Genomic DNA, 16430 nt, shown 5'->3' on the forward strand with positions numbered 1-16430 from the left:
ATTCACACTTATCATCGTTATTATTAGCCAGAAATTCACAATTATCGTTATTATTGTTAGCCAGAAATTCACAATTGTCATCGTTATTGTTCGCCAGAAATTCACACTTGTCATCGTTATTGTTAGCCAAAAATTCACACTTATCATCCTTATTGTTAGCCAAAAATTCACACTTATCATCCTTATTGTTAGCCAAAAATTCACACTTATCATCCTTATTGTTAGCCAAAAATTCACACTTATCATCGTTATTGTTAGCCAAAAATTCAATTATCATTGTTAGCCAGAAATTCACAATTACCATCATCATTACTGTTAGCCAGAAATTCACAATTATCATTATTATTATTAGCCAGAAAGTCACAAGTATTATTAATATTATTAGCCAGAAATTCACAATTATTATTAGCCAGAAATTCACAACTATCATTAGTATTATTAGCCAGAAATTCACAATTATTATTAGCCAGAAAGTCACAATTATCATTATTATTATTAGCCAGAAATTCACAATTATTATTAGCCAGAAAGTCACAATTATCATTATTATTATTAGCCAGAAATTCACAACTATCATTATTATTATTAGCCAGAAAGTCACAATTATTATTAGCCAGAAATTCACAACTATCATTAGTATTCTTAGCCAGAAAAACACAATTATCATTAATATTATTAGCCAGAAAGTCACAATTATCATTAGTATTATTAGCCAGAAAGTCACAATTATTATTAATATTATTAGCCAGAAAGTCACAATTATCATCATTATTATTGTCAGCCAGAAACTCACAACTATCATTAGTATTATTAGCCAGAAAAACACAACCATTATTAGCCAGAAATTCACAACTATCATTATTATTATTAGCATCCAGAAATTCACAATAATAATTATCATTATCCATATCAGCAATTGGTAAGCTGGGGATGCCAATAATGGAATAATTTGATTTTTCAAACCTTTCAGCATGAATGAAGCCCCAGAATTAATTGAGACTTACATTTAAAAGATCCATATCAGCAACCTGGTAAGCTGGGGATCCCAACACTTTTGGAGGCAACTCCCTGACAGTGATGTCAATGAGAGACTAAGTGGGGAAAGAGGAAAAAAATATATTTAAATGTCTTTTTTTCCTGAGGGTTCAAATATTTTAAGGAAAATGTAATAAATACCAATAAAATACAAAAAAAACCCCCAAAAAACCCATCAAAAAACCCAAAATTTAACAAAAAAATACAAAAAACCCAACCCCCCCAAAAAAAAGAAAAACACAAAAAAAGCCCAAACACCCCCCAAAAATACAAAAAAACTCTAAAAAAAACCCCCCAAAAATCCCCCCCAAAATTACAAAAAAATTACAAAAAAACAGAAGATAAAAAAAAGTAAAATACAAAACCCCCACAAAAAAAATATTCCCCCAAAAATACAAAAAAATGCAAAAACCCCCACAAAAATACAAAAATTACAAAAAAACCTCCAAGAACCACCAAAGCCCCCCCAAAAATGGCAGGAAAAAAATGGCAGGAAAAAATGGCAGGAAAAAATGGCAGGAAAAAATGGCAGGAAAGGGCAAAGAAAAAGGCAAAAAAATGGCCAAAAAATTTTCCAAAAATGGCCAAAAAATTTTCCAAAAATGGCCAAAAAATTTTCCAAAAATGGCCAAAAAATTTTCCAAAAATGGCCAAAAAATGGCCAAAAAATGGCCAAAAAATGGCCAAAAAATGGCCAAAAAATGGCCAAAAATGGCAAAAAAATGGCAAAAAAATGGCAAAAAAATGGCAAAAAAATGGCAAAAAAATGGCAAAAAAATGGCAAAAAATGGCAAAAAATGGCAAAAAAATGGCAAAAAAATGGCAAAAAAATGGCAAAAAAATGGCAAAAAAATGGCAAAAAAATGGCAAAGAAAAATGGCAAAGAAAAATGGCAAAGAAAAATGGCAAAGAAAAATGGCAAAGAAAAATGGCAAAGAAAAATGGCAAAGAAAAAATTGCAAAATGAAACAATTTCCTTCAGCTAAAAGGTGTTTTTGCAGCAGAGCAGACCCACGCAGGCAGCTGGGCTGTTCCCTGGAAAGGCTCCCAGAACTCACCAGGACTCTGGGCACAGGCAGAGCGTTGGAGCTCACCGTGTTCTTCAGGGCCTGCAGTAACAGGGTCAGGATCTCTGAGCCCTGCTTCTCCTTCTTGTTTCCTGCAGGAAAGAACAGCTCCAGTCACAGCAGAATGCTCCCTCTGAGCATCATCCAAAATTTAGTGAAAAAGCAAAAGAATTCTGTGGCAATTTGGAAAAATTGATCAAACCCTTCAGAGATTCAGGGACCAATCCCTCAGAGATTCAGGGACCAATCCCTCAGAGATTCAGGGACCAATCCCTCAGAGATTCAGGGACCAATTCTGCTCGTGACAGAAATGAAATGCCTAATTTAAATAAAAAATTTTCAAGTTTAATTAGGAAATGGAAACACCTTTGTTTTGTTAAGGATTTGAATTTTGATACATTAATGTTGTTTGATTTTCAATAAAAAGTTTGGATTATTGAGCAGATTCTGGGCTTTCCTTGGATAAAAGATATTTTAAAAATAGGAATCAACTTTTGTACACCTGCAGCCTCTACAGTTTACAATGGAACAGAATCTCAATGAAGAATGAGTAAAAAACTTTAATTTTTGTCTCCATTCCTCAACACTGAAGACTTGAAGAGGGGTTTTCTTCTGAAATTGCTTTAAAACAGAGCAGAATTATTGATTCAGACTAAACCCAAGCAATGAACAATGAACAATTTTGGTCTGGTTTAAAAATAAACCACCTCTGACTGCTGAGCAATGCCAAATTAAAGAAAATGACCCTTTTTTTTTTACCTGCTTCAATTGCTGTTTTTACATATCCATTTATGTCCTTCCAGATAACATTCAGCAAACAATCTGCAAGGTAACAATGGCTTTATTCAGTTTGCAACAAAAATATTCAACAGAACAGCAGCTAAAATACAAACTGAGCTAAAGGACAGATTTGGATTGAAGCCAAAATTAAAATTTCAATGCAAGGCAGAAAAGTTCTACTTTTTATAACACCAGGACATCACACAAAGTGTGGAATTCTTATGCCTCCCTTGCCCACTTGATTTCCCAGAAAATGTTTAAATTTCACCACTGAATTCTTACCAGGAACTTCTTTTCCAATCGCAATAAAGCCATCCTGAACAGCATTTATCAGAGTGCTGGCATGCTTACAAAAAAAAGAAGGGCTACTGATCAGTGGGTACTGGAGAGGCTCTACAAGAACAAAAAAACACAGTCCATAAACCTGTTATTTGCAGTTTACTGGGAAAATAAGCCTTAAAAATAATCAAGTATTTGTGTATTTACAGCATTTTAAACATAAAGAGATCTTAAAACTGATAACACTTACAAGTTTAAATTATTTCACTCGAACAGAAAAGGTTTGAGATGACACGAATATATTTTTTACAGTTAAATAGAAATATAAAACTCCTATACCTAAACTGAGCACGAGCTTGTTCTGCTTAGCAAAATCCACAACTTGAGGTCCCATGAGGAAGTGGAGCAGCATCTCCATGCCCAGGAGCTGGATGGAAGGGAAGAGCTGCCCTCCTGCTGAGCTGCTGCTCACGGCCATCCTGGGTGTGCCCGGGCTCACGAACAGCAAAGCACCTGAGGGAGGCACACGGATCAGAACAGCACAGGAATTGCAGGGAAAAGCCCCAAATTCCCCAGGAAAAGGACAAATTGTGGAGTGCTGCTGACTGAAAGGCACCTCTGACTGCCAGGTTTCTCAGGTAAGTGGGGTTTGCTATCACAGCCATATTTTTCCTGTATTTTAAAATATCTGCCCCAAAATTGTCAATTCTGGGGCACCAAATTTTATTTTGGCCACAGAAATCTCCATGGAAGCCGTGGCTACACAGCCACTGAACACCTGCATAAATCTGCTGCTGCACAACAGCTTCCACTGGAAATTGTCCCCTGGAACAGAAATTTAAGAAGTCTTGGCAAAATAGTTTGACCAACTCAGCTGTGATCTCACAGGACTAAGATGAACTTTTTAAAGAAGGGAAAACTCCCCAAATCCAGGGTCCCTGAGGCTCCTGATTCCAGCAGAACAGAATGGTACAAGCCACGGATGCCAGCAAGGGAAGGAACACCAGGAGTTCCTTACTGGATAATTACATACAAAGCTCAAATCGAGGTGGTTGCACAGATTAAAATTCCTGATGGATCATCATCCCTGGGCGGGGTTTGTGGGATATTGGGAAGGAATTCCTGGCTGGGAGGGTGGGGTGCCCATCCCTGGAAGTGCCCAGGGCCAGGCTGGCCGTGGAAGGTGTCCCTGGATGAGCTTTAAGGTCCCTTCCAACCCAAACTACTCCAAGGTTCTCTACCATTCAGGCAGAAACTAAAATTGCTACAGAAATGAAAGGGCAGATATAAATAGCACACAGACTCACAGATGAAAAAATAAGATTTCAAAGCAGAGCTCCCTTGCAACAGGGAACACAGTTCAGGCCATTAAAACTGGTCCCCAAACTGTGACTGGCACAACTTTTGAAACTTTAAATAATGACTGCAACAGCCTCGCCTTCCCCAATATAAATCATGCAGAAAAATCACTGTTCTGAAGAACAAGCATTATAAATGGAAAAGCAGAACATGCCAAAGAGAAGAGGAGTCTGTGCATGTGACATGGAGCTGGAAATGATGTTTCAGTACCTGGTTTCTGCCCAGGGGTTGCTGAGCCCAGGCTGGGGTTGTTTGGCCGTGAGGGCGTTCCTGGGAATGCAGCAGCAGGATCCACACTCAGGGTACTCTGGATGAGCGGGACACAAACCTGCAAAGGGACCCCAGCAACAGCTACAACACGTGCAAGCCACAAAGAACTCATTCCCATCACACACGCTGGGCTGCTGCTCACAAACCAGAGCTTCTGGGTATTCAGAATGAATGACAATGCCCAACCAAACAAAAACTCCTGCTGGGTGCAGTGTATTTTAATAATCCTAAGAAAATACTTTTCCCTCCCTTTACTCCCATCTTGAAGATGAATTTAATGAAATCAGGTGTTGAACAGAAACAGGTCCATTCCACCTACAGTGGGACTAGAAATGGAACACCTGCATCAGTTTTCTTTCCATTTTCCTAAATATTTATGGTCTTTGCACCAGTTTTCCTGTGGCAGCCTTTTCCAAGCCCACATTTCCTTGGAGAAAGGAGAAAAGAGCCTCTATTTAACATGTTTATAAACCATGACTGCACTCAGGGCAGATTTTCAGAGGTGCTCACAGGACATTCCCACAGACTCTCCAATATTTTGGGGCTGTGAATCCCAAACATCCCCTCTACACAATCTGCGAGTCACACACCAGGACAAATCAGCTCCTTGAGGGAGTCTGATTTCAGCAACAAAGCAGAAAGGGATGAAGCAGGAATATTTTACATCCTGCTGCACAGGGATCAGGACTGTTGTCACCTGAGTTACCTGCTCAAAGTTTGAGGGCAGGTGAGGTCCCAGCCTCATCAGCAAATACCACCAGACCTCCAGCTTGGTCAGGGCCAGAGCCTCTGTCCTCACGTGGATGGAGCTCAGGGGCTGCATCAGCAGTTTCAGCCTCTTAGCACTGCACAGGATGTCTGGGAGGATCCAAAATGTGCATTTTAAACAACACAGATCACTGGATCACAGCTCAGCAAAATCTGATTCAAACATTATGGGTTTTTTTCCCCACTATCTTTTAGCTTCAAATTCAATTAACAGTAACTTGCAAAACTCAACCACACCAACCTTTCAAATTCTCTTACTGCTCCAATTATTGCTTAAAACATCTCTGCAAAAATCGAGTGTTTATATTCAATGCAAAGACTGAAATTAAAGTTTCTGCATTCCAGTGTGACCCCACTCGAGAAGGCAGGCTGGACCCAACCTGACCCACGTTGGGATTGTGATAAACAGAAATTCCCTCTTGCCTGCTCTGTTAGGCCCCATCTGCTCCAGGGACAGGAAAATCAAACCCTGAGTTTTCAGAGGAGCACAATCAAGGTAAAAAATATTGTATTTTGACACAAGGCAGACTAAAAACCTGTCCAGGTTCAGGTTACACCTTTAAACAACTTTTTTTTTAACACCTCTGGAATCCTGAAGTGCTGCCTTTCTCCAGTTAGACCACACCATCCAAAATAAAATAGACAGAATGTTTTATTCTCTATTTCACTGCTGTTTGGATCATTTATAGCACTACAAACCACAATTTACTCATCTTATTCTAGTTCTAGCATTCCCAGCAGAAAAATCAGGATAGAACAAATGATCAAACTATCCCCTTGCCTCAAAGAGAAACGAAAACAAGGAAAAAACCAACCAAAACTTGAATTTTAGCTATGCACACAGTGAACTTTTCTGCACCATGATGTGGATATCCAGTGGTAAACAAACAATGCAATGACCACTAACAGATTATTTTTTCAGTTAATGTATTAATACATATTTATGAATTCAAGTTAAGTATTAAAGTACATATCCCAGAGTGCACATTTTCCCAGTTATGTATGACTTGTACTAACACAAATCGGGGTAAATATTTTATTTTAACCTACCTGGATTTAGAGCAAAGTTGTCAATGAGGCTCTTCCAGGCAATGAAGGCAATTTTCTTCACCACAGGGGAGCCGCTGCGGAAGCCCAGCTCCTCCAGCTGCAGCAGGGAGTTGATGAAGCTGCCACTGCGATGCAGAGTCTGAGCAGGAAGAAATTCGCCATGAAAACAGACTGCTGCTCTTCAGAACCCTCTGCTAAGGATTGATTCCTGTCCTGCTTACCTTTCCAAGCAATCTGACAAACAGGGGCCACAGTTTTAGCACGAAGGTCTCGTTTTTGGAAGAAAACAATTTCTGAAGTTCGGAAATTAATTTCTGCAGGCAGAAAGAAACAGAATTTCTACAAGAAACGGATTTAAAATATTCTAAAACTACACACTCATACCAACGTCTGGGGACACAACCAACAGACAAGATTGGAGATCATGCAGATGTATTTTTTACAATTAAACACATATATATATAACTCAGATATCTAAATTAAGCATGAGTTTGTTTTGCTTAGCAAAATCCAAGCTCGAGGAAGTGGAGCAGCATTTGTGACGTTCCTCCATCAGGATTTCATTCTGTACCACACAGCATTTGCTACCACCTGATTCTCTTTTCTGCTGAAGTTTATGGCTCTTATTGGCAGTGGCAACCAACAAAACAAAATTCATGTCTTCAAATATTTCCATTTCCTCCAACTCTGAAGTCAAAACACGCCCCGACCCCAAACACCCCCTTGTTTGGTTGTGTTTTTGGGTTTTTGAGCAGAAAGTAAGGTGAAATAAATGAGCCAAGTAAGGCCAGTCCTGGCAGTGAAGGGGAACATGGAAAGCTTCAAAGACACCCAGGGGCTGCTGCTGCACAGGATGGGGACTCTTGAAGGACATGGAAAATGCTGAGCATCCTCTGCTTTTCTGCCTCCCTCTCCACCCTCAGCCCTCCAAATCCTGCCTCCCATCCCCTCTGCTGCTGGGCGCTTTTTGGCAGGGAATATTTACATTTCCATTTTTTTCCCACTACCACCACTGGCATCAAGAAGTTGCTGTCAAAGCACAGGAAATGAAATGACTGCTCCCCAGCAGCCCCACGGGCTCCTGCTGCCCAGAGGCCCTGCACTGTCACTCACTGTGGTCATCAGGTGCTCGGTGACAGCTGCCACCTCCTGCTGCTTCTGCAGGAGCAGTGGCATTCCCATCTCCAGGGCAGTGGCACCTCTTAGCTGCACTTTGTGAGCCGAGTGGACAACCAGGGGGATGATCAGCTTTGCCCACCTCACAGCCTCTTCTCCCATCTGGGCCGGGGCTTGCTCCATTAAGCTGGATCCAAAAAAAACCCAGGGATTAGAGTTCTCCAACAGACAGCTCAGGCACTCAAGTGATCTTTGGATCATCAAAAAATGCTCTAAATCAATCCAGGGTTTATAGGAAACCATCCCATTTTTTTTTTATCAATTGTATTTTGAGGTTGTACTAAAAGTGCAGAGTTCAAGTGTTATTTCAGATAAATCTCTTCAAAAGCACAACAGCCTGACTTGAGAGCTGTGCTTCCCATTTTATCACAACAATTCGGGCACAGGAGCTGAGAGCCTGACAGGAATGCACAATGCCCAAGGAAGGTTTGGCCATGAACCATCCCTGGGAGTTCCCAGGAGCCCAGGCAGCTCCCACACAGCTGGGAACAACTCCCAGCAGCTTCTGGACAAATCCCAAGCCAGGTTTGGACAGGCTCCACGAACACTGGCCTGGTCAGAGCTCTGATTTCTCCTCCTATTCCCAAAGTGTTAGAGCACAGCATGACAAAATTCCACACGTTTCCAGCAGCCCACCCACACCAAAAAACATGCAGAAATGGGAATATGTGGAATATATTCATGTTAGCCTGAATCTAGGAATCCAGAAATTTTTTTAGGTCCCCCTTTTCCCCAGGAAAGTCAATCCCCATCCCTACAGTTTATGGAGAATTTGCTGCACTAAGGAAAAGTTCTGCCTTTCAAGTGACTTTATTAAAGCCAGAGGACAAGAACTGTTTAAAAGAACTATTTAAAATGGATTTGCAGCTCAAACCAGATGCCAAAAGTTTTCTCTTAAACTTAAAAAGGAGTAAAAATACAAGCTCAATGTATTTACTAGCACAGAAATTAAATTAGCACTAAGTAAAGATGAAATTAGAATATTTCAGTTCTGCTGACCAGAACAACGTGCTCACAGTGATAGTCCCAAAAAGTCACTTTTGGAATTAGACAGGAATTTCAACAGTGTTATGGGAAACATTGCACTAACACGTGCTGCCAAGGAGGTATTTCTAAATAAGGTATTTTTAAATAAACCCCCAAATAATGGCAGAGAATTTCTCAAGCAGGCAAGTTCTGGAAACAAAATGTAAGAACATGACTTGGGAAGCACAGGTGAGAGGTGGGAAGTAATTCCTAAATAGCCACTAAAAATGAAAGCAATATTGTTTAATTTCTGCATCAGAATGATGACATTATTATTAAGACAATACTTTAATTAATTATAACACACAAAAGAAGCGGTGCACAGCCCAGCAGCTCCCCAGTTCAGCCCTGGGCACAATTCCATGGAATATCAGCTGTGCCAGCTGTGTCCCCTCGTCCTTGACTTGGAGCAAACTCTGCTCAGCAAGAAGGAAAACACCCCTGGTGCTCTCAACACCATTCCCATCCCAAATCCCACCCACTGCACTCAGCAGCCACCTCCAGCCCAGTGAAAACCAGGGCAACGCTGGAGGAAAACAATCCTCAGCACAACAAACAACTCAAGGAGCTCTGGAGTTTTTCCTTTAGTCCATTCAGTGCCACTTGGGTTTTGTCTGAGGTTTCCCCCTTCAACGAAGGCTGACAGTGGAATATTGCAGAGCACCCACCGGATAATGACATTAAGTGCTTCATATTCGACCACAACTGACTGAACTTCTCCTTTAGTCAGGATTGTTTCCAGGGTAGAGAGAATATTGGACACCTGAGGAACCAAGAGAACAGCACAGTGAGCACCTGCATACAAGTCATTCCAGGAGGAGCTGGAATTGTGACATTTCACTTTCCAGGATTGTGTTTGGATTATCTCGTTTTAAACATCATTTTTCTCCCCTGTGGTATTTCATTGCTTTCTGATAGGACTGCTCACATTACAGGTTTCCCCTCAAGGAGAGCAGTTATTTCTGGCTCAGGCTTTCCAACAACTGATATTTGGCTGTCAGATTTGATGGGGAACAACCTTCAGGTTCAAAAACTACTGAGAGGAGAGCGACAAAGAATTTGCCTCCTCCCCCTAGGACAGGACAGCACCAAGATGAGAACTGAAGAAAGCCACCTTCTTTTAAACAATTTCTGGAGCCTCCTCTCTGTGAGAAATGAGGCCACCAAAAGAACAGTGAAGAAACTCACCTCCTTTCTAACAATTCTTCACAGTGAAGGAACTCACCTCCTTTCTAACAATTCTTCACAGTGAAGGAACTCACCTCCTTTCTAACAATTCTTCACAGTGAAGGAACTCACCTCCTTTCTAACAATTTCTGGAGGAAATGCCTGCTTGGAGATGACCCAAAGTGCCCGAGTGCGAGTGTTCTTGTCCGAGGATTTCACAGCAACGCTGTTCACTGCTGCCAGCAGCTCCTGCATTTCAGTGCCTGAAAGAGAGCACACAAAGCCTCAAAATCCTCTTCAACAGGTCACTCTGCCCACTTCAATGAGCCCAGAATCCATTCAGCTGCAAGCCCCAATGATTTATTGCCTTAAACATCACTTTGGAGCTGTTTCTCTCCTACTAAAGCAGCCAGAAAGCTGAAAATGTTATTAATTAACATTATTAATATACAAATCAATACAGCAATACTAATTATTAATATAGAAATTATTGATATAATAATCAATACACAAATACTAATAATGCAGTGCATCTGTACTACCTGGATAAGAATCCATAAAATGAGAAGACAGCTTTAGCTGAATACACCTGAGCTGAAGATGAAGTATTTAATTACTGAAAATTTATTGGATTTTAAGTGAATTTAGCAGCACTTTGGTCATAACTTGACATAAATTTATTTTGGAGCCTACAAGAGCTTTTTGTTACTGAAGGTGGTGAAACTGTAGCTCATTACATAAAAATTAATAAGGTTAATTAATATAGGACTTAGATCCAGCTAAGAACACAGATGGAGAAATCATGTGCTCCTTTAAAATTCCAGGGTGAAAAGGTGTGATTCATTGCAATTCTGCACTCTGGGGGTGAACGATCTGACAATGAGAGAAATGGAAGGACACTTCCACTCCTCTGCCCTGACCAAAAGCACACCCAAAGGTACAGGAGCTGCTTGTCCTCTCTCCCTTTTCAACTCCCCATTGTTTCCAGGGCTTTGTGACTTCTGGAGCCTGACATTCTGTGGTGAAACTGTCATTTATCAACTGGTTAGAAAAAAATGAGAGGAAAGAAAGATCCCACACAGACATTATTAGAAATGCCTCGTTCTCACAGGAAATCAGGGGGAATTTTGCACAATGGGAAAGCAGAAGACACTGAAGAAATGGAGGAGAAGAACCAAAAAAACCAATTTCAAACAGGAAAAACGCTCTCTCCCCTGCTACCAAAACCCTGTGGTCTTACCTTGAGGCAAAGGTAAAGTTCTCAAAACCAAAAGCTTTTTTGAAAAGGGTTTAGCACTTTCTAGGAAGGCAGAGCATAAGATTTTGGATTAATCTGAAATAGCTGGGACTGGACTAGATGACCTTTAATGGTCTCTTCCAACTCAAACCACTCCATGATTTGAGGGAACAAAGAAATCTCCAAGAAAGAGCTGGAAAATGTGGAAAAGCTCTAAAGTGCACTCCCAAATCCTACAAATAGGCTCTTCACTCTTTTCCCACAAGAATCTCTTTTTCTGATCACTAATTCCACACAACTAATTAGTGTACTAATTGCTACCGAAGCATTTAATGAAACCAGAAGTTAGTTAAACAGAATTGGTGTGACAGCACGAAAAAACATCACCACACTTGTGTAAAAGAATTAATGAGCTGATTACATTGCTCAGATTACAGAAAAAACCTGGTCAAAATGAAAGCAAATGCTAAAAAACCATAAAAAAAGAGCTCTGAGGTATATATTTATAGTAATTTTATATTTATTGCTTGCTTACCAGATAATTCAGCTGTGTTGTTTGAATTAAAAGTGCAGAAGCCCAAGGCCTGCAATGCTGCATTACTGAGCTCCAAGTTTGGACTGGAAATGTGTGCCTGGAAAAAAAAAAACAAACACAACCCAAATCCACAGAATCTCAGGTTAGAAAAGGAACTGAGAAATATTGAGCTTATTGTCTGAATACCAACACTGCTGGGAAGCTGGAAAAAGCAAAGACTTGGTGAAAAATCCACCCAGGCAGGAAACCCTCCCTGGATTCTGTACACACCAAATCAATACAGCAATTCGAGGTGCTGAAGGCATTTCTGCTCCCTGTAATAAAAACATCTTTAATGAAATAAATCCCAAACATCCCAAGTCTTTCACTTTGGCTGGGTATATTATGGTCTCTCACTTGACTCTCCAATTGTTTTTAGGTTGCTGAAACAGAAGGGAAAATGGCTAAGAACAACCTTTACATCACTCCTTAAACCTCCTCTGCATATTCTGAATTCTGAAATGTTTCTAAGGCAGCCACAACACACTATCTCTCCTGGCTGGAAGATTAGATTTGCCTGTGGGATGCTGCCTGAACACATCCAACCCAGCGTTTTGGTTTTTAATGCAGTAATTCCTCATCACAAGAATGATCTATTTCACCTAAAAACCCCTCTCCTGCTCTGCCACTACCCTGCATTCCCATTAAAGGTTGGATTCCATGACTCGGAGATTTTCCCAACCTTAATGTTTCTGTGACTCCATAAATGAACTGAAATTGGAGTCTTTCAGTGCCCACTGACCTTGCCCACCAAAATAAATCTTTGCTCACTGAAGTGTGAGAGAACGGAATGGAAGAACCATACCTTGAACACCTTGCAGAGCTGAGGGAAGTGTTTCCTGAAATCTGCAGTGAATGCTTTGCCTCCTTCACCACTCAAGCGGCTGCAAGGAGCAGGAGGGAAAACAAACAATATTTACAGGTTAAATACCTTGTAACTGACTTAACTTTCCACTTGTGACACACAGCAGCGTGTTTTCCTGAAGGGAATCGACACAACACCGAAGGACCTAAAGAGCAAAAATGCCAGCACAAGGTCTGACCCAGCAGCAAAATCCCGTGTTACAGCACAAAGTGAAAAATGAATCATTTTCTGCTTCAAGAACACGCATAAAAACATTAAATGTTTCCATGTTTTGGTCAGCTTCTATAAAAACATTAAAATTTAGCATGCAAACTTTAAATGGCTTGCTGCAAATTAGAAAAAACGGAAATACAGGAGCTGAAAAAGCACTTTTCCTGAAACAAGCAGTTCCAGAACGCAGGAAAATCCCGGTCTGACAAGCAGCAAGGATGACTTTGCACACACGTGAGGAACATCCTCGCAGAAAAGCTGTAATTATCCCATAAAACATTAATCATCAGCTTCTCGCTGCAAAACCCAAACCGTGCCGAGTTCAGCCATCCAGGGACAACCTGAGAAACCTGTTGTTGTTAACACTTACATCGAGAGGGGTTTTTTGCTGTCAGCTATTTCTAGAAACCTGTAAAATCTGCCACGCGACTAGCTACAGCTTTAAATTCAGCGCAGAACCGAAGGGAGACACCGAAAGAGCCGGTGCCTTTGCACATGGCATATTCGGACAGATGCAGGTACAGGCACAGCCCCACGGGCAAGAAGCGCCTTCCAGAAAGAAATGCAATGGAAACACGGCGAACGCCAACTAAAAACTTCACCCGTCCAACCATAAAGCCGCAAAGCTTTGTCATTATAAGAAAGTTATTATTTCCCAGCGTTTTCTTCACCCACCTCTGACGATCCCCCCGGAATCCAAGGGGAAGGGAGGCTCTGCGGTGCGCAGACCCCGTGGTGAAGATGCGCTCCTTCCTTCCTCCCTCCTCTTCCTCCCCTTCCTCCTCCCTCCCCCCAGCCCCGCATGTCTCCCGCGGTGTCCCCGCGGCCACGCCGCCCCACCGGGCCGGCAGGTCCCCGCTGCCATCGCCCTGCCGGCTCCGTCTCTCTCCACTGCGGGCCCGAGCCCTCAGGCCGCCCGCTCCCCTCCGCCAGCGTGCGCGTCCCCCGCGCTCACCTGACGATGGTGAGGTGCGCGTCCGTCAGCTCTCCCGGCGGCGCGCCGGGGTCCTGCAGGGTGCGGAGCAGCGGGCCGAGGCTGGAGCCGGCGTTGGGCTCGGGAGCGGCGGGGGCGGGCTCTGGCCCGGGGCCGGGCGCGGCGGGCTCGGGCTCGGGGCCGGGAGCGCTCATGGCGACGCCGCCACCGCCGCCCCTCAGCCCCGCGCGCCTCCCGCGCTAAGATGGCGGCGCGCGCGGGCCCGGCGGCGCGCGGGCTCCGGCCAATGGGAGCGCGGCCCGGAGGTTCCCGCGCCCCGCGGCAGCCCCGCCCCCCGGCGCTGATTGGCGGGGGGCGTGGCGGGAAGGGCGGGGCGCGCGCGGGGGCGGGGCCGGGCCGGCGCTGAGGGCGCTCGGTCGGAGCGGGCGGCGCGGTGTGAGGGAGCCGGGAATAGCGGCGGGACACGGGCATCGCCCGCCGCCGCCCGGCCCTGCCCGACAAACCCGCCCTGAGAACGCTGTCCAAACGCTCCTGCAGCTCCGGCGGCCTCGGGGCCGTGAGCGTTCCGCGGGGAGCCTGGTCGGTGCCAGACCACCCTCTGCTGGAAGAGCCTTTCCCCGATTTCCCACAGAAACGTGCCCTGACACGGCTCCGGCCATTCCCTGCCTCCTGTCCCCGGTCACGAGGTCGGAGGTGACCCTCGGGAGGAAGCACGTGAGGTCAAATCCCTAATTAAGACTGGAAATGAACTCCAGCTCCATAGGAGCTCCAGCCGGAGTTCCCTGAGCTCCCCTGGGGTGAAATGGGAAATCCCGAGGTGTTGGAAAGCCCTGGAGCTCCGGGACAGAGCCGGGCCGTGGCTGAGGCTCGGTCACCTCCAGGGCTTCCCTGTGCCACCGGAGATGCCCAGCGGGACTGGCTGACCTGGGTTTCTTCCCCCAAAAAATATCCCATGGAGATTCCATCTGTTCCCTGGTTCTCATCCCTATCCATCCAAGACTTGTCTCTTCCCAGTTAAAGAAAGAACATCAACAAAAACCCCGCGCCGAGGTCATAAATAAAACATTGACATTCTCCCGCGCCGAGGGTAAATAAAACATTGACGTTCTCCCCGTGCTTTTTTCCTTATTCTCTTCCCTATGGGCAAGCGCTGCGGCTGATCCTGGGAAATGGGAATGCTGTTGTGCAACACAAGGTGGCAGGATTAAAAAGCACATTTTGAATCCAGTTACATCCCAGAAATGCGGCGATGCCAAACTCCTTTCGTGGAGTGTTGGAAATAACCAGGAGGGGAGCTGCGATGTTGTTCTCCAGTACAGCCAGAAAGCAGCATTATATTCCCAGAGAAATGACAATAAAAGCTCAGAAATGAAATAAATTAGAAGAAATAAAGCAAAAAGTGGGCTGATTTGCTTAAGAAATTCCTTGTGCGAAACTATAGGGATTTGTGAAGGAATTTTGAACGAGTTAGAGACAGCACCTCTGAGTTTTCTAGATGATGGGATTCATTTTTCTTCTGCACAGGCAGGAAGGGTGAATTTGGCTCACTCCTTCACTGCATGGCTCAGAGGGTCCCAAGACCCTCAGTTACGAGACTTTTTAAGGATCTATTGACCAATAAAGCACTGCCAACAAGGAGATTGATGCTTTTGGCCCAATCCTTAAATATTTTGTCTCATGAACTCATGTGTAAGCTTTCTTAGCCAGTCCTGTCATGACACCAAACCCACAGTGCTGCTTTCTGAGCTCCTTGGTCACCTCTGTAACTGCTTTTATTTTTTCTATATTTTTATTTATCTAATATTAAACTCTAAAACTCTAAACTTTCTTCTACTTAGCTTAACATGTCTCTGCTTTAAACTATAAATCCACATTCTTCTAGCACCTAAATTTAGAACCCTTTTCCAAGGTCTCAGATGAAATCCTGTGTTTAATTCTGAACTTTGGCTTCCAGGCCCAAAGCTCTGAGAGTTCCCTGCGTTTCAGATTCCAACACAAACCATTCCTGATGAATTCAGGTGATGAGGAGTAGAAATGCTGCAAAAAAAAAAAAAAAATGGAATTCACAGGAAAATTCTTAGTGGGCATTAGATTTCGGCAGAGCTGGAGTCAAGAAAACACTCGGGAGGCAAAACTTATTTATCCTTTAGATAAATAAAATTAATGAGGTTTGCAAGGAACAAAAATAACTCACTGCAGGCTTGGTGGGATTAGACCAGAGGTAGCTTTAATGCTGCTTCAGGTAAAAACATTTGGAGAAGGATTTAAAATCAGCAATTTCAACTGGAACAGTCTTAAATATTTCAGTTCAGCAATTTCAACTGGAACAGTCTTAAATATTTCAGTTCAGCAATTTCAGCTAGAACAGTCTGAAAGGATTTAAATTCAGCAATTTCAACTAGGACAGTCTGAAATTATTTTAAATTCAACAATTTAAACTAGAACAGTTGTAAAGGATATAAAATTCAGCAATTTCAGCTAGAACAGTCTGAAAGGATTTAAAATCAGCAATTTCAACTGGAACAGTCTGAAAGGATTTAAATTCAGCCATTTCAACTAGGACAGTCTGAAAGGATATAAAATTTAGCAATTTCAACTGGAACAGTCTGAAAGGATTTTAAAATCAACAATTT

The 16430-nt window shown here is 43.0% G+C and overlaps 2 protein-coding genes across 37 annotated transcripts in view; one reads left to right on the plus strand and one right to left on the minus strand.

Moving 5' to 3' along the window:
• Positions 1 to 14046, minus strand: part of RIF1 (replication timing regulatory factor 1) — a 28410-nt gene extending 14364 nt beyond the window's left edge. Inside the window, exons 1-15 of one of the 2 annotated variants that reach the window (XM_038142122.1) lie at positions 13819 to 14046; positions 12594 to 12672; positions 11750 to 11846; positions 10110 to 10240; positions 9479 to 9573; positions 7722 to 7911; positions 6830 to 6922; positions 6609 to 6747; positions 5497 to 5648; positions 4731 to 4848; positions 3501 to 3674; positions 3165 to 3275; positions 2862 to 2924; positions 2094 to 2194; positions 1005 to 1091 (exon numbers count right to left, since the gene is read on the minus strand). In XM_038142122.1, coding sequence (XP_037998050.1) covers positions 1005 to 1091; positions 2094 to 2194; positions 2862 to 2924; positions 3165 to 3275; positions 3501 to 3674; positions 4731 to 4848; positions 5497 to 5648; positions 6609 to 6747; positions 6830 to 6922; positions 7722 to 7911; positions 9479 to 9573; positions 10110 to 10240; positions 11750 to 11846; positions 12594 to 12672; positions 13819 to 13991 — 1803 coding nt within the window. In that variant the 5' untranslated portion in view covers positions 13992 to 14046. The remainder of the gene's footprint in view (positions 1 to 1004; positions 1092 to 2093; positions 2195 to 2861; positions 2925 to 3164; positions 3276 to 3500; positions 3675 to 4730; positions 4849 to 5496; positions 5649 to 6608; positions 6748 to 6829; positions 6923 to 7721; positions 7912 to 9478; positions 9574 to 10109; positions 10241 to 11749; positions 11847 to 12593; positions 12673 to 13818) is intronic. The other variant, XM_038142121.1, reaches the window with a different exon arrangement.
• NEB (nebulin) overlaps positions 1 to 16430 on the plus strand; it is a 158793-nt gene that overhangs the window by 119499 nt on the left and 22864 nt on the right. The gene's annotated exons all lie outside the window — the stretch shown is intronic.

The sequence above is a fragment of the Motacilla alba genome, chromosome 7 (genome assembly GCF_015832195.1).
Source record: "Motacilla alba alba isolate MOTALB_02 chromosome 7, Motacilla_alba_V1.0_pri, whole genome shotgun sequence".
In the NCBI taxonomy this organism is placed as follows: Eukaryota; Metazoa; Chordata; class Aves; order Passeriformes; family Motacillidae; genus Motacilla; species Motacilla alba.